At 41.0% G+C, this 23,899-nt stretch overlaps 1 protein-coding gene across 1 annotated transcript in view; it reads left to right on the forward strand.

Moving 5' to 3' along the window:
- The first annotated feature begins 622 nt into the window (after window positions 1–622).
- The window catches only part of ABCB7 (ATP binding cassette subfamily B member 7), a 42,367-nt gene continuing 19,090 nt past the window's right edge, over window positions 623–23,899 (forward strand). Inside the window, exons 1-5 of the mRNA XM_080625011.1 lie at window positions 623–804; window positions 7,531–7,608; window positions 9,042–9,128; window positions 14,758–14,877; window positions 23,723–23,855. Of these exons, the coding sequence (XP_080481137.1) occupies window positions 637–804; window positions 7,531–7,608; window positions 9,042–9,128; window positions 14,758–14,877; window positions 23,723–23,855 (586 nt within the window). The 5' untranslated portion in view covers window positions 623–636. The remainder of the gene's footprint in view (window positions 805–7,530; window positions 7,609–9,041; window positions 9,129–14,757; window positions 14,878–23,722; window positions 23,856–23,899) is intronic.

The raw sequence follows: 23,899 nt of genomic DNA on the forward strand, positions 1-23,899 counted from the left end.
TCTCAGTCTTCTCTAAATAGGCCCAACTCCCACAATCTCTCCTCCTAAGAGAGATGCTCCAGACCCCTGATCATCCTTGTGGCCTCTACTGGACCCTCTCCAGTTGTACTGAGGAGCCCAGCACTAGAAACAGTGCTCCAGATACAGCCTCACCAGGGATTAATGGAGCTGCTGACCCATACGAGCGATGCTTTGCTATTACGTGGTTTGGGCTTTAGAACGGCCGTGCTTCAACAGTCGGGTTTCTCAAAAGCAATGTCTTTATTTCTAGTCAGGGCAAAAACCCCTCTCGAGGAGGTGACGGCTGGGGATGGGCTTGCCAAAGGGCCCGTCCCCCTCAGGGCGCAATGGCGGAGCTGACGGCAGCCTCGGCGCGCTCCCGCCTCGCCCCTGCGCACCGGCAGACCGGGCGAGCCGCGCTGCCGCGGCCGCAGGAGGCTGCGGGGCCGGCGGCTTGAAGGCTTCCGAGGTCGGGAGCTTGGTCCCGGCGGGCGGCGGGCGCGGAGCCGGGCGCTGTCATGGCGACGAGCCCGCCCTCTCCTCAGCGCGACCCCGCCTTGCCGCGCCCCACGCCCCGGGCTCCTCTCAGCGAGTCCGCCGCCGTCCCACAATCCTCTCCTCCGCGCCGCGCCGAAGATGGCGCTGCTGGGGGCTCCGCGGAGCTTGGTGGCAGTTGCCTGCCGTAAGCGGCGGCTGCTCGCCCTCGCTCTGTTGCGGCCTCCGGCGGCGGCCGCCGCCTGCGCGCACGGGTGGCTGGCGGGGAACGGCCGGCAGCGGCCCCGGGCGGCCCCGCGGAGCGGCCAGGTGCGTACGGGCGCCGGGCCACGGCCGAGGGCGGGTGGCGGAGGGCGCCGGGGCGGGCGGTGAGGGGTGGCGGGGGCGCTGAGGGGCGGCCGCGGGCCCGCGGTTCTGCCCCCCCCCGAGCCCGGCGGGGCGGCCTGTGCTGTCCTTGCCCCGTTTCAGCGCCCGCTCTCCGGGGCGGCCGGTGCCGCTGCCTGGCTCCCGGCGGCGGACCCCTTTGCCGAGGGCCCGGGGGCTGGCGTGGGGCTCGGTGTGGGGCTCCGGTCTCGGTGTGTGTGGAGAGTGTTTTGGTCGAGACCGGTGAAGTCGTGGGCAAGTTCAGACAGCTGCAGGCTGAAACTTCCTTAGGTGGCCGCTCTGTCTCTGAACGGCGCGTCCAAGCGTCTAATCATCGTTGTGTGCATAAGGCTTAAAAAGAGTGCCCTTGGATGGATGCTAAACGTTTGTGTCGAGGATAACTTCTCCTGACAGCTAATTATGATGTTACGTAGGGAAGGGAAATGGGAATTGGAATTCTTTGTGTCAGCGGTGTAAGACTGTAACGTGTTCCAGTGAATGATTGCTATTGTTACAAGAATTGAGTGCGCGCGAGTCCAGCTTTCAATAATTCATGTGTAGCTTTCAAAGTGAGTGAAGGAAACGTGTCTCAAAGATCAAGAATGAACTTTCCATGGGCTCTCAGACACTATATCTGTTTCATAATAAGCTTTTTTCTTTCTTATTTTCTTCCCTTGGAGTACCACTGTTCATGAACAGCTTTTCCTTGTCCCCTGCCTTGATTAGTTGCCCTTGACAGGCAGAACTCTGTCATGGACTGCAGTCAAATTCATGTTACTTAATAGATGAGATATATATATGTATGAGGGCTGAAATAGTGATTTCGGGGGTTTTATTGTGAAACTTGTGCAAGACAAGAAGCTGAGAGTTGAAGTTTCTTTAACATTTTTTTCCCTAGTATTTGGATATGATGAAATGTATCTGGGTACTCGGTATTGCCCATATTTTGGATGTTAGTGAATAAGTAACAATGTTGTCATGGTAACGTGTAGAAGTTTTAATTATAATGCCATTTTCCTTTTGACTATCATTGTTTTCATGTGAGAAATGCAAATTCTTGCTGAAAAGTTTGAATTGCCACATGTTGCTGAATGTTGATTTGCACTAGGTTTTCTGAGCTAGAAAGTTAAGGCTCTGTCTATAATGTGTGTGTATATATGTGCAAGTCTTCATCTCTTTGGCCTTTTATTTTCTAGGCATTTGCATGTTAGAAAGTGGTCAATTACTCACTTTTAGGGTTTTTTTGACCCTAGTCTGCTGATTTTGAATTTACTTCTGCTTCAAGCTCCACATTATGACAAAGAGCACATTTTACGTAAACGTGTTGTTCAAATTGATTATTATCTAGCAGGAGGCTCAAACTCAGTGTTCTGGAGTTTTTTCTTATAATGCCTTTACAAATTTTGGGACTAGTTGACATTATTTCCTTAACATTTAACTAAGTTTGCTGACATTTAACTAAATTTGCTGACAGGAAAATGCTCTGTCCTATGACTTCAGTTTTCCTTCTCATTTTTCAGCTAGCTCAATAAATACTGTGCCTGCACCAACAGAAGTGACTGGCAGAAGCTGGTGGGGCACTTCAGCAGGTTGTATTTCAGAGAGATTAGCCATTGATTCTTATAAATTAGGTCATTCAGCATTTAAAACCTCTTCTGGGAGCAAGTATGTGCGTCCTATTTTAGCTTCAGTTATTTGGTTATTTTGCTATGGTTATACACTAGTGCGAGCTGTAAATATTTTTTAATGGGCTTATTCTGAAAGCTTTTCTATGTGTTAAAAATTGAAGAAACACACCTGGGTTTGCATTTAAAACCACTTAAATTTACTTGCCGGGGTCCTAAGCTTGTGTCCTGCACAGTCACCTGGGAATAAGGTTTAATGAAAGGAGTGTTTTATGGCATGTGTTCTGTGAAAGCCCCTAGGCTGCTGTGTGCTGACATGCCTTGATATACTTGAATGTGTGGGAAAGCTCTTATATTACCTTTATTGCTATATTCTAGGTATCAAATATAGGTTAGATTTTGCATTAGGTTGTTGCATATAACCAAGGGCAGTAAATGTGAAATAAATACCTGTGATCCAAGCCCTCCCATGACTTGGGATGGGAGACTGGCAGGACCCAACCACATGTGAAATCCAGACAGTGGCTTTAATGGCACATCTTCCCTGAATGATTCCTAAACAGGGCCTTCCTGGGAGAGCACACCTGATGTGACACGGTTATACTGGCAACATGGTGCTTTTCCTTGCTGTAGTGAAGTCACTTTTGTGAGTAAAATCGACTGTACAACCCCAGTTGTGCTTTTATGGATGTAACTACACAAATAGCAGAGGTTTGTGTCAGTTGGGTTGTGTTTTTACAGCTCAGAGTGGTAAACATGATAGCCGTAGCCTAACTTGTGAGGAAAAAATGTGGTTAAAGGAAGAATAACGCTCTGGTGAAATTATCCCAGTGGAGAGAATGGACATATTGGATGTGGCCTGCTTGGTAAGCTCTGGAAGGTGGTATTTCTTTATTAGGAAGCTTAGGGGTTTTTTTGTAGAACAGTTTTGCCCACATCCAGAATAAAAGCAATGGCAAGCTCTGTTTGATCTAAAACATCAGTGGAAGGAAAACAGCATTTGACTGAAAAGGTCCAGCAGCCTTTAAGGATAATTATTTTAGTAGGAATCTGTATAAGGCAATAAATACACTGAGGAGTTTCTTTCAGAGAGGACTTGAGGAGTTTCTTTCAGAGAGGACTTAAGCAGTTGTTAAAGTGTGGCTTTGTATGTTACTGCAAGCGTAACGGTAAAAAGTAGAAGATACTTCTTTTCCCCTTGCATTATCTTGCCCTCCCAGCTGCCACATGAGGTGATAAAATGTGTGTTCTTCTGCATACTTTAGTAATACCCCTTGCTCTGAAGTGGTTGTAGGAGAAGTTTGGAGTGTTTTCCTTACATTTCTTTACATTTAGCTTTTTTAGTTTACCTGAAGCCTGGTCTGTTCTGGGAAATTACACTGATGTTCATTGTCCAGCTGTCATTTCACATGTCTGTGTGCATTGCTAAATTCTTTTCTCTAGACATTGATGGTGCAGTTGAACAGCTTGATACATGGGAACTATTACTCAGCAGTTTCTTTACTGACATATATGTGCTTTCTGTGCTCCTTGAATTATCAAAATCCCTTTATAGAGGAAGGGGAAGTATTGCTGCTGAGCAGATCAGCAGTCTCATATGTCTGTCTAGAAGATGGATGTCTAATAATACTGAAAATTGTCATGAGGAAGGATATATAATGAAAAGGAACAGATGGGAATATAGGAACTTGATCTGAAAGTCGTTTGGGGAATACCAGGAGGGCACAGAGTGAGCAGCACTCCCTGTAGAAGAGGTGCTGTGGTGTACACTGGCGTGCCTACTATCATGCTGCATGGGTTTTCTGTTCTGCCATTGAGATGTGTTTTACCAAAACAAGCCAAATGTGAGGGTAGATTGGTAAAATGGGGGGGGGTGGGTGGGTATCATTTTGTTAACTTTCTTGGTGTCGTTTGCTCTAGGTATGTGTACAGAGCAAATGCATGTTGGCTGTTGTTAAACCTAACTCCAGTTAAGTTTATATTGTTCACAGTGGTGACAGTGCAGTCTACATTTATACCAGAATATTTTCACCTTTTCTCTCTTTTTCTGCTCTTTCGTATTCATCTTCTCTTTTTTTGCCTTCCAAACTCGGCAAAATTAGGTGGGACTTGAATTGTGCACAGGTGCTTGAATCCTACCTTCAGTTCTCTTTTCTGTTACAGTTAAAAAACCTCAAACATCCCCATTAGATTATGTCTGGAACAGCATGTAACATACTCCAGAGAGAAGCTTCTAAGTGTAAATTTGACCTTGTGCAAATGTGTTTAAACCCTGTTGTTTGTTTGCATTTATAGTATTTAAACTACTACCAACAGTCATGACATTTCAGCAATATGACTTTTATGTGCAATCAGTACTAGACATCTGTTTCATCCTTTAGAATCATATCCAAAAATACATTAAAAGAACATAATGGTGCAGAGTCAGGCATTCAAAAGTTAGGAAATGCCAGAATTAAAGTTCCCTGCATAATTTCTTAGATTTAGAAAGAAGCAGGACTTGCTCCTGCTTCTTTAAAGCAATAACCTGCTACTTTTATCTGTTGCTATAAGGTTCAGGTATGACTTTCCTTTGTAGTCTTAAATCTCTTGAGAATGAGTTGTAGTGAGGAATGTGTGGAGAGTGGTCCCACTCATTTGGGCAGCTTTACTAATACTACTATGATGGCCAGATACGTATCAGTGAAATAAATTATTCACCTTGTTTAATTCTTTATTTCTTTGCTGAGGCTTGGTTTTCAGGCAGGAGCTTGGGAGATTATTGAGATTATTCCAGTCTTCCATGCTGAAGACTGAAAGTAAGAACAAGATTTCCTGTGTACTTCATGCAGATCTTTTAATCTTTTTACTGTATTCATCTCTTAACCCCATGACAGTTTATAGTTCAATTAAGTAAGTAGGCTATCTACTCTAGTCATTGAGATTAGATCTGCTGGTGTTTCAATTGAAGTTGTTGCTGTGATGTTATTTATCGCATACATCAGTCAGAAGAGAACTTGAAGACTTTGGGGTCAAAGGATATGAATTATTAATAAAATATTTTTATGATGTCCTAGGAGTACACTCTAGAACAGTAATTAGCTTCTTTCTAATAGCTGTTGGAGCATCTGCTGTGTGCTCTTACGTGCTAGGAATAAAGAGTTAAATATCTGGATTTCAGTTCTTACAGTACTCAAGATTCTTTCTCTTATGAGGCCAAGCAGGAGAGAATGGTGCTGCTCTGGAGAGGTTGCAGATGTGTTGACTTAAGAGGAACCAAAGCACAGTTGTGAGCAGTGATTCATCAGCCCCTAAAGTCCTAACTTGTCTTAATGGTCTTTTATCAGCATCACGTTTGAGGACGTATAAATGCTGGTGTAAGGATGCTGGGGGTTTCAGTGTACCAACTGTGCTCTAGGTTGTAGGAGACAGGAACTCAGTCTCATTGGTGTGGAGGTAGGACTTGCTGGTATTAAGCCTCTTGCCCTGGATCATGTCTCCACTATAAATTCTAAATTGTCATAGTTTAACCCATTTGTCTGAATGGCCTCTGACTGGTGAAGCAGGTGGAGTTGTGTTGAGGTGACTGCTGAGTTACAAACACTGCTGCCTTTTGTGTTGGTTGTACAGCTTAGCTGGGTGTTGAATTCTAGTTACTGCCCAGATGCCATGGGAGAAGTGTCTCCTACTCCTCTTCCATGTTGGTGGGAACTTTTATCCCAAATAACCATGCCTTTGTAAGGATTGCGTGGGTTTGCATTAACTGGGGATGTGCTGAGGCATCTTGAAGTCCTTTTCTTTTTCCATTATGTTTTCTGTTGATGAAACCGTTGCTGTTCACATGGAGAATGTATTACTTAGATGGACACGAACCTATAAAATTATGAGTGTTTCTACAATGAAGTGCTTTATAGCTGCAGCTGCTGCATTTAACCCAGGTCTTGGAAGCATTTCTTTGTATGTAATGTCATATAATGGAAGTACTTGAAACAAGCACATCCCATGTGACGACTTGGGGGGGAGTAATCTTAATTTTCTTCAAAATGACTGACTAAATTGTAACTTATGGCACGTATCTTAGGACAGGAGCAGAGCAAAGGAATGGTTGTGACAGAGTATAAAATATGACAGTGCTGCTGCCTGACAAGGTTAAAAATACCCTTTTTATGATATTTGTCCTTTGCCTTGGGCTGATGAGCAGTTCTTCCACGATTTTGCTCTGTGGTAATGATTTTTATATAGCGTGAGGTGTGTGGTTAATATTGCAACAGAGCAGTAAAAGATTTAATATCGAATGTGTCAAAGATGATGTGGCACCATCATTGCCAACTGAAGGAGAGGCCCCTGTTTTGCCACTGGGGAAACACTTCCAGCTAATCCATGTGAGGAAAATTAATGGTCTTTTGAAACTCTTAGGGAAATGTAATTGTTTTCAGTGTAACATGTAAGCATCCTGCAGCTGGTGCCTAGCAGGGTATCTATTAAAGATGCATTGATGGATATGTGAATATTGGGTGTCTCATGTCCTGCCTACCTAAAGCCTGTAGTCAGGCATGCTCTAATCTCTGATAGTCCCAGTGCTTTCCAGTGAGGAGCTGCAGCTTTGATTAGCCTTGTGGTCTCTGAGACAAGCATGGCATGAGCCGAGCAAAGAGGAATTGGAAATGGCGGAACCTATAAGCATGAGAATAACAACTTATAATGAAAAACAGAACAAAAGAATAGTTGAAACAAATCAGAAGCCAACCTGGGAGGAAATTGAAATGAGAAGAAAGGGAGAACTTGGTGCTTTCATGGTACAAAAGAAACAAAGCCAGATGGGAGTGGGGATTCAGGGAAGAGGAAGGTTCATTGTCACTGGCATTTTTAATGGTTGAATGTAATTTATTTTACAGCTGCTCCCCACTAGTTTTCTTTTTCTGTGGTCACTTGTTAAGGAACAAAGCCATCTGCCCTGTTTTCATGTTCTGCTTGTTTACATAAGCTAGATGAATATTCTCTGAATGTGAAGTGCATGTTCTGCACGACTCCTTTTTCACTCTTTTTTTCTCCCCTTTTTGTTCTATAGGTTCCACCAATCTGCAAGCACAGATCATGGCGCAGTCTGGGGGGAGATTATTCGAGGCCATTATTAGAGGCTTCAGAGGTAGGTATAAATTGGTTTTCTTCCTGCTCGCAGGTCAGAGGAAACTCAAGCCCTTGGGGCCATTTTTCACTTTAGTTTGCTGGGTAGTTCATTTACTTCGCTATTTACAGTTTTGAAGTGCAGCAGTTTAAATGGCAAGTTGTGACTGCCTCTAGAAAAGGAGATAACTTTTGTTGGAGGCTTCAGTGTTGCAGTCTCCTCAGGAAGTCTCTTTGAATCTCTAGAAACTGATGATAACACAGTAACTTACAAAGAACAGTTCTTAAAAATGTAAGGTTTCTGTATTAATACTTAAATTCATGTTGTCAGGCATAGAAAGTACCAATGCACAGAAAGCTGTGTTTCCCTTCTAGGGCTTTATTACTTCACAATTCTGCTTAGAAACCCCACAACTGCTTAGGTTGTGGAATATCAAGAAACCATGGAAATGTAGTGTTATCGTTTCGAATGTTGGGATGTTAGGCTCTTATTCCTGGGAAGTCTGCTTGCTTTAACATCATGTAAACATAAGGAAGCTGCAAGTTTTACTGTTCATGGAACACTTATGACGTATTTCTCAGTAACACACTGCTTGAATGAAGCTGGGAAATGTTTGTCTTGGGTTTTGTTTTTTTTGGGTTTCTAATTTTAATAAATATCCACTCATCAAACTGTCTCAAGCAGCTAAAAATTATTTGAGGGTCATCGGGACTTCAAAGTGTGAAATCTACTTTGGTTTTTATAATGTTTTTCCTTAAAATATAGACAGGAAAATTCAGATTTGGGAAGCCCTGAGCTCTGCTGTCAAACCATCCACGTAAATGGAATGCTTAAAGAGCTTTTACATCACTTGAACCTGCAGACTGTAAACATGTAGCAAATCTCTTAAACAAAATGCAGACTCTTCTTGAAAAGCTTTAACACGTCCATTGTTTGTGACAGGCACTTTAAAATTGAACTTGGACAAATGCCTAGTGGTAGTTAGTTGTTATTATTTAATACATGTACATGCATTAATAAATTCAGAAGTTTCCTCTGTATTTATTTAGCAGGGAACCTTGTCACTCTTTATGTGCATTATTATTGCTTAAATGTATTCCACGTTAGTGTTTGAGAGTACAATTATCCTCCAAAACTTCACTTTCTTAATGTTTTTTAGTCCACTTTTCAGTTCTCAAATATTCTAGTTAAAAGGACACCTAAGCGCTGTCATCTTCACCTCCTGGCTGCTTGGAACATGGTCTTTACTATACTGCTGGATTTATAGTCCCTTTCTTACTATTGTTTCCTTAAGTAATGCAAGGCTTTTAGAGAGAGATAATATCTTTTATTAAAGCAAGTTAATACAGTTGACGGATAAGGGAGGCAAACCAGGCCTGTAGTTCTTCTTTCTGTTGGCTTTTACATGCCTATTTCCTGAGGTTCTTGCAAATTGACTTTTCATTTTCACACAGATCCTCCCGAGGTGGCAACTGATAGAAAAGAGAACATGTTGGCATGGTCATGCAGGTGGAGGGCTTCATACAGATCCAAAGGAAGGGGTAAAAACTTGCTTAATTTTCCTTAATTAGCATTGCTTTTTAAGTGAAAAATGTGATCAGCTTCTTCCCCCTCCCAAAAATAGCTGATGACCCCAAGCAACAGGTTGGTAAAAACTGTATTGGTAGATAAGTAAATGCTGCTTAATTGTTGATGTTGGTTTGCTAGCTCTTAAATCACTGAATGTTTGTAGTAACTGTTCAAGTGCTTCAGTTGTTTTACTGACAACACAATCTTCGTGTCACACGCTCCTTTGCTTTTGGCCTGCATTTTGTCAGTCTGTTTTTCATGGGAAGTATGTTCCATTGTAATTTATTGTGGTTTGTTGTTCTTGTTTGTGACTGATACATCCCTGTGACTTGACACTCAGGGTAGTAGAAATTAGCTTGTGGATACCAGTTAGTGCATCATTTGGTAGAATTGCATTTGAAGGGGGAGGAAAGTAATTAAACTGCATGTATTTTTACTTGGATTTGATGTTTATGCATCTGATGTGGTTTGGCTGTATTTATATTCAGGAAGTGCATGTTAAGTATGGTAGGTATGTAAGGAGCAGCAGTATCTTTTATTAGACTGAATGATTAAAGTGAGAAAATGAGGCAAGCTTTTGGTTAAAACAACACAATATAAACTTTGCATGATTAAAATTGCAAAATCAAAGCTCTTGGGTTTATGTAACTTTCATTTTCTCACTTCCTGTGCAAAGTTATTTCTGATGTGTCACACAGAATCATTCAGTGCGATGATTATAACTTGTTCAAACTCGTGTGGGATCTTCCTAAATCTAGTGAAGACCATGCTGATGACCAACTGAAATTTCAGTGCAGATTCAGGTCTTTCAGCGCAGGTTTGCTCATGCTTAACTGTTCTGATGATGTCTTTCCTACAGCCTCATTTGTAAAGAAACTGAAGAGTTAAACCTAGGATTTCCTCTTAATTTTGACCCAAGAGTTTTCCCTTCATTGAATTCAAACCTGTTTGTGCTGTAGGTAGAGGTCAGAAGAGATGCTACTAAAATTTATGCTTTGGTAGTAAGAGGGAATTTCATAACCTGAAGTGTAGCTGGCTTGGTTTAGCCAACATCTGTGGTCTTTTCTGCATAAGGCACAAAGGGAAACAGAATAATTGGTTATCTTCACCCAATAGTACTGCTGGCTCTGCATGTAACATTAATGTCAGGCTAATTTTAAGACCCTCCTTGCAACATGTATAGGCTCTTTAAAAGATCTAGGCAAAACAGACTGTAAAGCTAGTAGTGTCCTCTAATTATGTATGTTATGGAATAGAATTATTATGGATTGTAGTTGTCCTGTAAACGGGAGGAGAGTATTATCCCCTGTGTTGTTGCTTTGGTGATCACACATCTGTTGGGCTTAATTATTGGTTCTTTGGGGTTTATTTTCCTACTAGAATTTCTGATCACAGGGAGATGTTGATCAGCTGAATAATTCCCATTTGCTGTCAAAAAAACCCTTCATTTTTCAGAACGCCATCAAAAAGATTTTGTATATCCCTAGAACAAACTCGCCCTCATAGAATTCATCTGCAGATCCATTTCACAGACTCAGTTTCACAACTGACCTATCTTCAGAAATACCTCAAGGGGCTCTGTGTTCTTTTCTTTAAACAGCTATTCCTGAAATGCAGACATTTTTCAACCAAACCTAATATGTGATGGGCAACTTCCAGGACAGATCTATTTAATCATTATAGGAATTACATTTTTTCAGTTTCTACTTTTCAAAGGTCTGCAGCTTGGCATCATTCACAAATTTACATTTCAGGGTTTTCTTGCATTGGGAAGGAAATGAAAGGTTGTGTTTGCCAAAACACTAGTAACGTTAAGGAACAGTGGATGTTCCTTAGCATTAGAACTCAACTAGGAATATGTTAGCCAGAAATTTTGATGCCAGCTGATATGTTTTTTTTAGCCTGCTAGGCAGTGTAAATATTATAGAATCATAGAATAGTTTGGGTTGGAAAGGACCTTAAGATCATCCATTTCCAACCCCCTGCCATGGGCAGGGACACCTCACACTAAACCAGGTCACCCAAGGCTCTGTCTAACCTGGATTTGAACACTGCCAGGGATGGAGCATTTGCAACTTCCCTGGGCAACCCATTCCAGTGCCTCATCACCCTCACAGTAAAGAATTTCTTCCTTATATCCAGTCTAAATTTCCTCTGTTTAAGTTTGAACCCGTTGCCCCTTGTCCTGTCACTACAGTCCCTAATGAAGAGTCCCTCCCCAGCATCCTTATAGGCCCCCTTCAGATACTGGAAGGCTGCTCTGAGGTCTCCACGCAGCCTTCTCTTCTCCAGGCATTCTCCGTTCACCCATCGCTTGCAGCTATTCCTGTATAAGCCAATCTCCTAACTTTTTTATTCCAATAAATGGAGCTATAATGTAGTTAATAGAGGATGCTGTCAGTTAAGGCTGCTGTGTAACTAAAGAAGTATCAGCTGTTGTCCAGGAGAAAGCTGCAAGGGCTTGCTGTAGAAGGGGTGAAATGTGTGAAGAGTGGAAAAACTAAAGAGGAACATAGGGTGCAAAAGCCAAGAGGTCCTCAGCGAAAATGAAGGGAATGGAATCTTCAAGTAACTATGGGAGAAGCTGACACATCTGGTTTTTTACAACGCGATTTTTACTTTCAGCAGTGGCTGATGTGCTGAATGCTGAAACTGAAACCATTGCTGTTCTTTACCACCTTTGGGGTTTTTTGTGTGTTACTTTTATTCCTGTATGTTCTGTGTACAAAAAACTGTGGTGCCTGACTTGCTGCTAAGCAGACATATATTGCTTGCTTATGGAAAGACTGATAGTCATGATGGAACCCTGATAAATAGACTTCCCCTACCACCACCAGTTTATACAGTTGCTATTTAGTTTGCTAGTCATTGCTTGCCTTCTGTGGAGGGATCCATAGGATGAAGAAAAAAGACTCAGTATTTCTTCCCCAAAGTTTGGAAGGAAAATTCAGGCACTAGTTTGACATTTATTTGAGCTGATAAGGCAACTGAAAAAAAGAATCCTACCTCCTTCCTCAACTTGGTGTCTTGCTACATAGGTCACTGTATGGTCAGATAGTGAGCTAGTGTGATCTACCTGAAAAGTAACGTGTCCAGATGGTGGGAACACCCTCTCCCTTCCCAAAAAACATTGCTGCCAAGGGATGTAAAAGAAATGCACCCCTTAACTTTTTTATATAAGCAGAGAATTAAAAAAGACCCTGAGTCCATTAAACAGATTGCTCATTTTAATTCTTAATGTTGCCACTTGCACATTTAAACCATTTTCAATTCATGTTTCTGTGCAATGGTAACATTTATTTCCTGGTAAACTTTGATGTAATATGTGTGCATTTTGCATCTCCTTTGATATTTCTCCTTGTTCCTTTGCAAGGCCTTTGGCAAATGACTGGCTGCCTTCTAACTTCTTTTTCTGAATGGATTTACTTCTGTCACTGTTCAGACCCATGAAGGAAAGGAAATAGATTCCGTGTATGCAGCCCATGGATTTTGTTCTTTTTAATAGCTTTTCTGTGCAAAGTCTGACTAGCCAATAGCAACGTATAATTAGAACTGCTCTGGTTGCTCTAGTATCTTTTGTGTTAAAGTGATACCTCTTTTTAACTTCCTTTTAACCTGTAAGTGGTGATCAAAGGTATTTTCCAAATGTTTGAACTGCTATTTATTCATATCCTTGGCTCAGATGGAAAGATTTATGTATGTGCTGCAGCAGATACTCCATCTCCTGAATGGGTAGGATGCAACAGCAGTTTTGCGTTCTGTCTTCGCATACCGATCTTCCATATATCCATTTTTTAAAGGTCGTTTGAAATGTGCTTATACTGTGTAATGCTCCAATACATTTGCAGTTGCTGGCAAAATGCAGTACCTCTTACCCTTTGGTTTTCTGTGAAGCTATGACTAGAAACACTGAGATGAGTTTTCTGGTGCTATAAAAAGCTTACCTTTATAGGATTGGCTTCCCTGGCTGCCTTAGCGATCTTACCTTTTAACAGAGCACTCCTTTCTTGCTCATTCACACTGGACCTTAACATGGAATTTCTGTTCTGAATTGGTTTATTCTCAAAGTCAAGGAGGGAGCATTTAAAGCACGCATTAGAGTGAGGGAAACATTAAAACTGCCCCTTTTGACAAGCTTCTGTAATGATAAGTCATCTTTAAAAGGTGTGGACTAACATTTTGCCCCCCACCCCTGACTACAAAATATTGCCTGAAATTGAGAGATTAGCTGCTATTTGCTGCCCTCCTTTCAGCTTTAGATAACCTTCCTGTCTGTCAAGTTAACCTCAGGGTAATCAGCAGGGAAAAATGAGTTGTTGATACTTGTTCTGTATGTTACTGCATATGCTGTTCTTCTTGATTCGGTAGCATGGTCTAGGCTTCAGCTAGTTAATATATGTAGCTTGGGAGTTTAGTGGAGTGTATCTCACAAGTAAGTGATACAGACATCTGTCCATCGGTATTTGTGTAAAAAATACAACCAAAATCACCACCAAACCAAAATCATCCCACAACACAACCCCCCGATAAAAGCTCAAACCAAAACCCCGAATATTTCTCAAAAAGCCTTGTTAACTGAACTGTAGTCTTGTTTAGAGAAAAATTTGAGGTTTGGAGAAGAACCTGTTTGAATTCATTAAAAATAGGCATAATCAGTTAAGCTGACATGTGGCCATTTACATCATCTGCCTTATAAAGCCTGGTTGTCCACCTTCAGGGGCCAGTCTTAAATCAGGTGGTGATATTGAAAGCTGACTTAGGGCCACTAGAATAGTTTTCTTGCTGGTAGTTATAGCTTCATTGGGCACCCACTGAAGGACTGTGTGCCCTAGAAAACATGGGGCAGAATAAGAGTATTTCTCACTTCTCAGCAAAGATTATAAGATGACCAAAAAAACTGTGAAGGGAATTGCTGGAAATGCTTAAATTTGCAACCAAATAATCAGAGCTGAAATGCATATTCAGCTGAATTTATACTTTAGCATAACTTCTCTGTTTCAGATATTTGAGTTGCTAAAATGCTGGTGGTTTATACTGTATTCTGTTGTGACTCATGAATGTTCTTCAAACTACTAAGGTTTATTGTAGACCTTTCAGAGTTCTTTCATTCCTTGGTTTTTTGTTACTTCATTAACTTTACATTTTGCATTTCTTCCTCCCATTTTTTCTGTGCTATGTTAAAACAGCTTCCAAAGAAGAAATACCAAGCCATTTTGTACCAAATCTTGAGAAGATAAAAAAGAAGGAGCAGTTTATTTGTTCTGTGAAGTACTTAAACTATGGTGAATTGTGGCTTTCTCTGTATTCCACTTACAGCTAGCTACATTTGCACTCTTGAGGATGTGTGAATTAAGAGCAATTCATCTGTTTTAGCAGTGTGTCAAGGATTTATTATCTAAAACCTGACAACTTGAAATTTCATTCTGCAGTTCTAGTCTTAAACATGGTGAAGTGTCTGTTGCCTATCCAACAGAATACAGAAGTGATCCAAATGTATGAAATTAATTTTTATTTATAATTATTTATTTATTTATTCTTATTTATACTTACTTTGCTTCCTTGGGTCTCTTTATGATATAGTGCCTTTGTTCTTTCCAATAGCTGAAAGAGATAGATGCCAAAAAGATCATCAAAGCGATGTTGTCTTATGTGTGGCCCAAAGACAGACCAGACCTGCGAGCCAGAGTTGCCATATCCCTAGGGTTTTTAGCAAGTGCAAAGGTAAGTACAGATACTTCATTGTACTGTGATAGTTACTGTTCATCTGGAGTTTGTACAAGGAACAATTTTTCTATTATTACTTAAGGGGGGTTATAGTCTTAAGATGTTTGTTTCCTGTATGAGGAGCACATAGTATTGGAAATAATAGCTTGGGTATTTTAAGGGTGTGTGTGTGCATGTGATATAGAATCATAAAATAGTTTGGGTTGGAAAGGACCTTAAGATCATCCAGTTCCAACGCCCCTGCCATGGGCAGGGACACCTCACACTAAACCAGGTCACCCAAGGCTCTGTCCAACCTGGCCTTGAACACTGCCAGGGATGGAGCATTCACAACTTCCCTGGGCAACCCATTCCAGTGCCTCATCACCCTCACAGTAAAGAATTTCTTCCTTAGATCCAATCTAAACTTCCCCTGTTTAAGTTTGAACCCGTTACCCCTTGTCCTATCACTACAGTCCCTAATGAAGAGTCCCTCCGCAGCATCCTTATAGGCCCCCTTCAGATACTGGAAGGCTGCTCTGAGGTCTCCACGCAGCCTTCTCTTCTCCAGGCTGAACAGCCCCAACTTTCTCAGCCTGTCTTCATATGGGAGGTGCTCCAGTCCCCTGATCATCCTCATGGCCCTCCTCTGGACTTGTTCCAACAGTTCCATGTCCTTTTGATGTTGAGGACACCAGAACTGCACACAATACTGCAAGTGAGGTCTCATGAGAGCAGAGTAGAGGGGTAGGATCACCTCCTTTGACCTGCTGGTCACGCTTTTTCTGATGCAGCCCAGGACATGGTTGGCTTTCTGGGCTGCGAGCACACACTGAAGCCAGCTCATGTTCAGCTCCTCTTTAATCAACACCCCCAAGTCCTTCTTCGCAGGGCTTCTCTGCAGGGCTTATTCTCTGCCCAACCTGTAGCTGTGCCTGTGATTGCTCCGACCCAGGTGTAGGACCTTGCACTTGGCATGGTTAAACTTCATCAGGTTGGCATCAGCCCACCTCACAAGCGTGTTCAGGTCCCTCTGGATGGCATCCCTTCCCTCCGGCGTATCAAGCGAACCACACAGCTTGGTGTCATCGGCAAACTTGCTGAGGGCGCATTCAATCCCCCTGTCCATGTCACCGACAAAGATGTTGAACAAGACCGGTCCCAACACTGATCCCTGAGGGACACCACTCGTTACTGGTCTCCAGCCGGACATCGAGCCATTGACCACAACTCTTTGTGTGTGGCCATCCAGCCAGTTCTTTATCCACCGAGTGGTCCACCCATCAAATTGATGTCTCTCCAATTTAGAGCCAAGGATGTTGTGTGGGGCATTGTCGAACCCTTTGCACAAGTCCAAGTAGTATGCATGTGTGTGGTTAGGAAGATGATGACGACAACCACAATTTTAATTTCCATTGCTCACATTAGTTCAGGATTTTCCATTGCCATTTAGTAATTTACATCATAAGTTATGGGAGATGTGAGTTAGAGGTTGCTTACAGGTCTTTTCTTGCATGGTGCTGGATGTGTCAGACTGGATTTCCTCAAGGCTGTATGCTTGTTCTCTACTCTGAACTTGAGCAATCTGGTGGTATCTACTCATAACTCTTGCTGTGCTGTGGAAAAGGGGATTTGAGCTCCAGTCTTCTCTTGGTATTTCTCTGTGGGATGACAGTGTAATTTCTATTGTTTCAGGGACTCCTCTGATGTCCCAATGTGAAACAAGCTGTATAATTTATTTTTTATATTGAACCATGCTTTCATTCAAATTATTTTTCTTGCAGTCTTTTGATTATGAAATGGAGGGTTGCTTTTACCTTTACTTCGTTGTTTGAAAGGATCTCATACTCTTGCCTGCAACAAAATTAGTGTTTATTTGTTCATAGAAAGAAATAGGCATGCAGAAGCTTTCAGCAGGTTAATGGAGGATATTCAGATTTTACAGACCTTGTAGAAATAGTTTAGAAGAGCAAATGGTGAGGTTTTGCACAAAATCTTTTGCTCTGGAGGAAGAAAAATATGTGTTTGATTACAAAATTTACTCCAAATATTTTGCACATTTTATATGGCTCAAGAGGGTTGCTTTCTAATGGCAATTTTTACCAAACATAAAGCCAATATTAGTGTTTTACTGGAATAAGCTAAAGTAGGTACTACTTAATCAGTGAGTTTCAGCACTTAAGCTACTTGCGCTGGTAACTTACTAGCATTCAGTAACATTGCCATGTTATGAAAAGAGAGAAGAAATGAATTTCTGCTATGTAGGTATTGAAAGAAGAGAACTTGGAAGAGAAATGTGCTCGTTTATGTGAGCCAAAGAAGAAAGGCCAATCTTCTGGTCTGCAGCTCCTTCTCATGAGCAGTCTATCAGGTGCTAGCTGGTACTGCCTACAGTAGATATTTTGGGTTGTGCTGCTGTTCAGGACGTTACTGATAATGCAGGTGACAACATGCAGGATGTGGCATGTCTGTACATGGGAACTTCCACCCTTGTTTATGCCTGTGTGAAATAAAGCATTAATCACTGGGAAACTATCAGCTCAAAATGCAGCTGCAAGGAGCAGTTCACCTTGTGCACCGTGCAGTTGCCCTCACAATAATAGATAACTGATTATATGCTTGGCTAGTTGAGGTTTTGTGATGTGTATTTACCAGATGGATATGAAAATTCTTCTAACTCACTTTCTTTTTAAAGCCTCGTATTGTAATGTTAATAATAATAATCTGAAGGCAATTTTGAAATAAGTTGGAAGTATTTTACTTCTTTTTCTCTTCCCCTGCTTTCCTAATTTGTAGGTTATATGAGCATGATGGAGGATGTGAGTCCAGAATCTGGTCCTGCATGTGGCAGCCTTGTACCTTGCTTTTAGAAAATCTGTTAATGTTACAAGCAGCTTTCTGGGGTGTAATGAAAACCAAATTGATGGCCAGCATGCCTGACTCTTGGAAATAGCTCTGCATTTGGTATAATGCAGAGCTATTGTGTTTCTGCTGGGATGGAGAGTGATGTTCCCCCCCGTCAGAAAACCATGCACTTAATTGCTCTTTGGGGAAGTAACTGGATGTTTGGATCTCTCTTAAGTGTTCTTTTAAATTCCTACTTCAGGTTCTGTATAAGGCAGCCTGGGAGCCCTGATATCCAGAGCAGATTCACAGGAGCAGAGCAGAAAACCTGCTGAGCTTTGCCCAGGTTTTAGAAGGTGCCTGTTAAAGCGCAGGTCTTTTGTAAGAATGTTTTGGATGTGGTTGGGAAAACACAGAGCAAGCTCTCTGCAGGTTGTATGTTATAACTGGCTGGAGTGAAAAAATGCAGGGATGTCTTCTAGCTCTCCTTTGATAAAGTTCTTTGTTTTGTTCTGTTCCAGTCATGAAAAGCCTTGTTAGAGCTCAAACATTTTTGAGTAACTGCAGTCTAAGAAGTTACCCCTCATCACCCGAGCTATCCCCACTCTGCCTTTGGGGATTAAATTTTCTTCAGCTACTTCATGCTTACACGTTAAGTGTATGTGCAGTTACTGTGGCATAACTGACATGCAATAGTTTGTTGCAGAGCTATAGTTTTTCTGTCATAGCTTTGAGCCCTGAACATCTCGTTTTCTTCCAGAGCAAACTACAGGTCACTTTGTCCTAGAGAAAATTCAGTTAGTTTACCTGTGGCTTGTCTGGACCATGTATAATCCTGTGCAGCTTCCTCATTATCCCTTTTAGGAGCCCTTTTGTTCCAACTGCTTGGGAGGTGAATTACAATGTACTTGATAGACCACACAAAAAACCTTATGTTTGTGAAAGTTTCTCTGCTATATACATGTGTCAGCACCTGAATGCCAGCGTATCTTTCTCCTCACTGCAGTCCTGACCCAGTTTCTTTGCTCACTATGAACTTGCGTGTGTCTGAAGGATTTAAGTCCTCGTTATGGATTTTGTCTAAAAGCTGCTTGTTCATAGGGGTTTTGCATAGAGAACTATGTGATGCCTGGTACGAGTCACCTTCTCCAATAAGCAATGCTTTTATAAGCCTTTTGGACAATTTCCTCCAAGTTTGGGGAGGTTTTATACCTATGTATTTATAAAGTTAAGTTTCCAGTTAGGATAAAAGATCCAAGCGGTGACTCTCTGAGACAGGTTCTGTAGGGAGGCTTCAGTGTTACTGAGGAAAACTCCAGAGGAATCACAGAGGAGAGGTAGGTTAGGAAATCCTCAGTCATAGGAAAAACATGAGGAGTTAATCACACCCAGTTTGATTGGGCTTACCCACTAAACATACAAATGCTGGAGATTAGACCTCCTGGTCTGCTGCTTGAGAAGATATTTGTCTCTAAATCTTCCTGTTAGTAAAGTTCAGTTTCAAAACAGAAGCTGGTTTGTGTGCAGCTACTGAAGAGCCTGCAGTTACAATCTGTCTTGACTCCTTTTGTGGGGTCCAGTTGCCTGTCATTGAGCAAATTATTGTGATTTTTGGTGCCTTTTTGTCTACACATAACCACTGGTAGTATTGTTAGCCTTCAAAGTGAGCTGTTCGTATGGCTTTTTATGACTGGTTGCTGACAGGATGGAGTCTGCTCTAGGGCTAGTAAGGTCTTTTATTCCTTGGACGATTCATTCTGTTATGACACACTTTAAATTTTTACCTTAAATGTTTATAGCCTATCTAGACCTGTGTGATCAGAAAGATGCAGCAGCAAGGCAGGTGAGAGGAGTACATAAGGCATCATTGGTGTGTTCACAGCCTGCTCAGGTCCTACATAGCTGGTTTTTTTCTCCACATTCCCTCTCGCAGCTTTTGTCTTCTCTACTGCTGTGTGTATGGTAAATGCTGCTTTACTTTTCTGTTTCTTCTTTTTTCCTTCTGTGGCACAAGAAGAAAAAGTGCTTGGGCTTCTGAGAAGCTGGATTAAACACATGAATATGACAAAATCACTTGTCACCTCTGTCAGCCTGTAATGATTTTTTGGCCTCTTGGTCACGGACCATGCATGTGTTATTCATGAGCCAGAGAAATCTTTCAGACTCTGCATTTCTACTGACTGCTAATCCTCTAAGTTTTAGGAGAAGAAATTGGTTGGCAAGGGAGGCAAGACACAAGGGTTGTGTTGCAAATTTAGCCTGTGTGCAAAGATAACGATATCTATCTGATCAGTTAAGAACATCTTGGAGTTTGAGCCCTTTTTATGGGCTCAGATGGAGTTAGATAATTACAATAAACCTTTAGAAACTGCTAGTGGGAAAAGTACATTTCAGGTCATCATTAAATGTGGAGAAGGCATGAAGCTAGATGCTTCTTCCCTCTTCTGGACCACATTTTGTCCTTTAGCAGTTTTACCTCTGCCAGTGGTGGAGCTTTCTGCTTATGTTTTCACAAATGGAGTTGTTGAATGTGTACATTTATATTGGTCCAGAGATAAAGTCAGTCATCTTCATGTCAACGTTTCTCATTGAATTATTGGCAGAAGAAGAGCTCAGTGTAGACCAATTTTATCTTGTTGGGGCTCAGCCTGTCACAAATCCATCATCTTTATTATCAACAAGAAATACTGGGAAGAGCACAGTGAAAGATAAGACTGTTTGCCATAAACATAGTGTAGTCCCACAAGGGAATAGAGATGATGCATTGTCAGCTTAAAACAGTGCAGTCGTTTGAAAAAATGTTTAAACTCATTTAAGCATGATGCATTATAGTATAACATGCTGTTAAATGTGGGCAATTGACTTGGGATGACTTCTTGGGTGCGTATTTGCTTTCCAATAAATTCAGGCAAGGATAAGCTGTTAATTCACTATTATAAATAGAAAATGTACAAATTTATGTTTAAAGGGTCTTTTTAATGGCAAGTATCAAGCTTTTGGGCATTGGGAAGAGGAGGGCAACCTATATATTGCATAAGACAATTGTTTTGCATGGTGGCTTTTTGTAGTGTACTTAGGTGTGCTTAGAGCTTTTTGTTCTCTGACAGCAAATCCAAGCTGCTACAGAGGTAGCTGTAAGTTTATGTAAAAGGCTGCGATTTTGTTTCCATTCATGTGAATGTGATCTCATTGACTTAACAAATGGAGTAGCAAAGGCCTGTTTCTAATAATGGCTTCTCATCTCTCTGGCTATAAACTTTGTAAGATTAACTTCTTCTTTTTGTTAATATTAAATTACTGGAAAGCAGATTGATAATGAAATGCAATATTGTGCTGCCTTGTTCTTATTCAAGCTTTACCCTCCAGGAGTTGGAACAACTATAACCTGAGACCAGGCTTTAAATTTCATTTTAAACTCTATTGGGTAGAATTATATTGATGTAAAAGAAGACATTTCTGCAGAATTGTAGACTGTTACTGGTTAAATTAATTGCAAGTGGAGAGCTGCATCTTAAAGAATACATCTCTCTTCTTTAAATGGACTTCAAAATCTATCTGTAGTTCTATTTCTGAACTACCTGTAGTGTAGCATGGTCTGCTGAGGAGTAAAATCCCTGCAGGGATTTGTGAGAATCTGCAGCAAATCAAGACAATCTGCATGACAATACTCTGATTTTCTACTGAGTAGTGTCTCCCAGGAAAAGCTGCACTGTGTCATGTTGGTCACCAGCCTAACACACGTGCTAATGCATTTGTCTTTATTAAGAACAAAATGCCACCCAAAAATTGAATTTCAGTAACTCTGAAGGGAAAGCAGAGGGGCTTTGATTGTACTGGGGATGGAAGGGAGTTGAATTTTGCTATTGTAAAGATTCAGAATCTCTGTTAATGCATCCTCAGTTCCTTGCGGGGCTTTACGCTTAAGGTTTAAGCGTGTAATGGCAGTAACCTGTTTGTCTGCTGTGTATAATTGAAGTTATCAAACATTATTGTATACTGCTGCTTTGATGGTGTTTGTTGGCTTTCTGCAGATAATGCTAACTGCAGGTCTTTTTTAATTAATGGAGATTTCCACAGTTCCAATCTATTAAAAGGGAGCTGTTGCTGAACGGCTCAGGCTTGCACTGGAGAAATTTCAGAAGGATGTATTTGAAGTAGGACCTGATCTTTCAGCTGTTCTCCTTTTTTCAGTCACAAACCAGTAATAATCTTGCCTGGATGCTCTCAGATCTCATCTGGCTCTTCTCGGGAGCTGTCTAGATTATGCTGTGTTGAAAATTTGGTAGTATTTGGTTGGGGTTTTTTCCTGCTTAGTTATTTCACAGGGGAGATGGTGAAAGGAAGAGGAGAAACTTGATTGCTTCGTCATTCGTATTTAAAACTTTTGCCTAAAACTGTTTAAGTAAAACATTTAAAATAATTTTAATTATAATTATATATTAATTATTTAACTGAAGTTCAAAGATGTATTGTCAAAGCCCCAGTTTCCCCTGTTGGTGAATGAAGTCTTCCACTACTTACGGTAATTTGTAACACTGGGAATATCTGATACTGGTATAGTTGTTATACTTACTAAAAGCCTGTCTTCCAGCTTGAATTTGGACTGAAATTATGAAAGACTTTACACGCTTCTTGCTTGAGACCTAGTTTTATCCCATTAATTTGCAGTTCTTTCACTGGGCTTTCAGCTCTGACAGATGTCCCTAAATACAATCAGGATCTAAGTGGGTATACAAAACATTTGGGGGAGAGAGCTGAAATATCTGTGTCAATCTGTTTTGGTTTTTTGTTTCTTCTCATGTGAAATAATTTGCCATCTACCCATAATTTTTTCCCCAAATACTGAAAAAAACCGTCAACTTTAAGCAAAGTGAGCTCACTGTGAAGTATTTTAACATCTGCCATGATACAGGATTGTAGGTCTTAACGTACTTGTTCAGCTGCTAAAAACCTTCAATACTCTATGTTGAAATCTTCACTGTTAGAAGCTGTTTGAATTAATTCTATTAATTAGATAACATTTGATGTTAATTCTTTTTCTTGTTGGTACAAATGACAGATATAACAATGGAACATCAACAAGACTCAAGAATTGTGTTTTCTGTAAGGTTTTTAGTATTTTCTCATGCTGCAATTGTGCACGTCCTAAAGTTGGTCTATTTACACCTCTAGTCAGATGAGTTTTTTGCATCTAGGTGAGACATCACCGTTAGAGGAGATGCATTTGGGTTTTGGTGCTCTTCAAAATCATCCAGTGATGTAAGATATGTCCAGGTTGTGGATAGGACTTTGGTGTTTTGTTTGAAGGCTCATGTTGAAGTGGTCTCTAGTGTCTTGTTGACTATATGGTCTGCATGGAAAGTCATCTGCTGCTCTGCCAAATGCTAGCGTTACTATAGATATTAAGTTAATATTTATAGTGATGTTGCAAATGGAAAGCATTATTGAAATATGAAGGTAATATTAGCAGTCAGAAGAGACAAAGGATAGGTTAACTTCTTTTCTTGGGCTTCACTAGAGCTTTGGTTTAATACATCCATTAATACATATTTGGTTTACGTAATCTCGGTTGACCCAGTGTTAGCAATATGAGGGTGAGTTATTTCTTTTGTAGTAGTAGTTCTTCATAGTGAATATTGTCAGCGTTGCCAAGAGCAAACAACCTGTAATGGCAATGTAATTTAGGAGCATGGTGTGTGTGTCTGCTGTTTGCTTCATTTCTAGTCTTGCCATTGCTGTACTGAGTGCTCAGCCTCAGTTTAAGTGCCTGTGCAGTGTACGATTTCTTTAGGGTAAAAATTGATATTTAAAGGAACCCATGAGAGAGACAAACTAACCCTGCAGTCCCAGGAGTAAAGACTTAATAGGAGAGCATTGTGCTTGAAATCAAGAGCCACCTCACCTGCACTAAGTATTTAAGAACTAAATATAATAGTAGAGCAATTTCAGGAAAAACAGTCATGTTCCATAGATAGATGCTTTAATGCATATGGACTAATTGGTGTTCTTATGCTTTTAGGCCATGAATATATTGGTTCCCTTCATGTTTAAGTATGCAGTAGACAGCCTTAACCAGATATCTGGAAACATCCTCAACCTCAGTGATGCACCAAGTACAGTGGCAACTGTGGCAACTGCTGTTCTCATTGGCTGTAAGTGGTATTCCCAAATCCATTAACAAGTGTTAACGTTCTTC

This window comes from Psittacula echo (assembly GCF_963264785.1).
Source record: "Psittacula echo genome assembly, chromosome: 8".
Lineage (NCBI taxonomy): Eukaryota > Metazoa > Chordata > Aves > Psittaciformes > Psittacidae > Psittacula > Psittacula echo.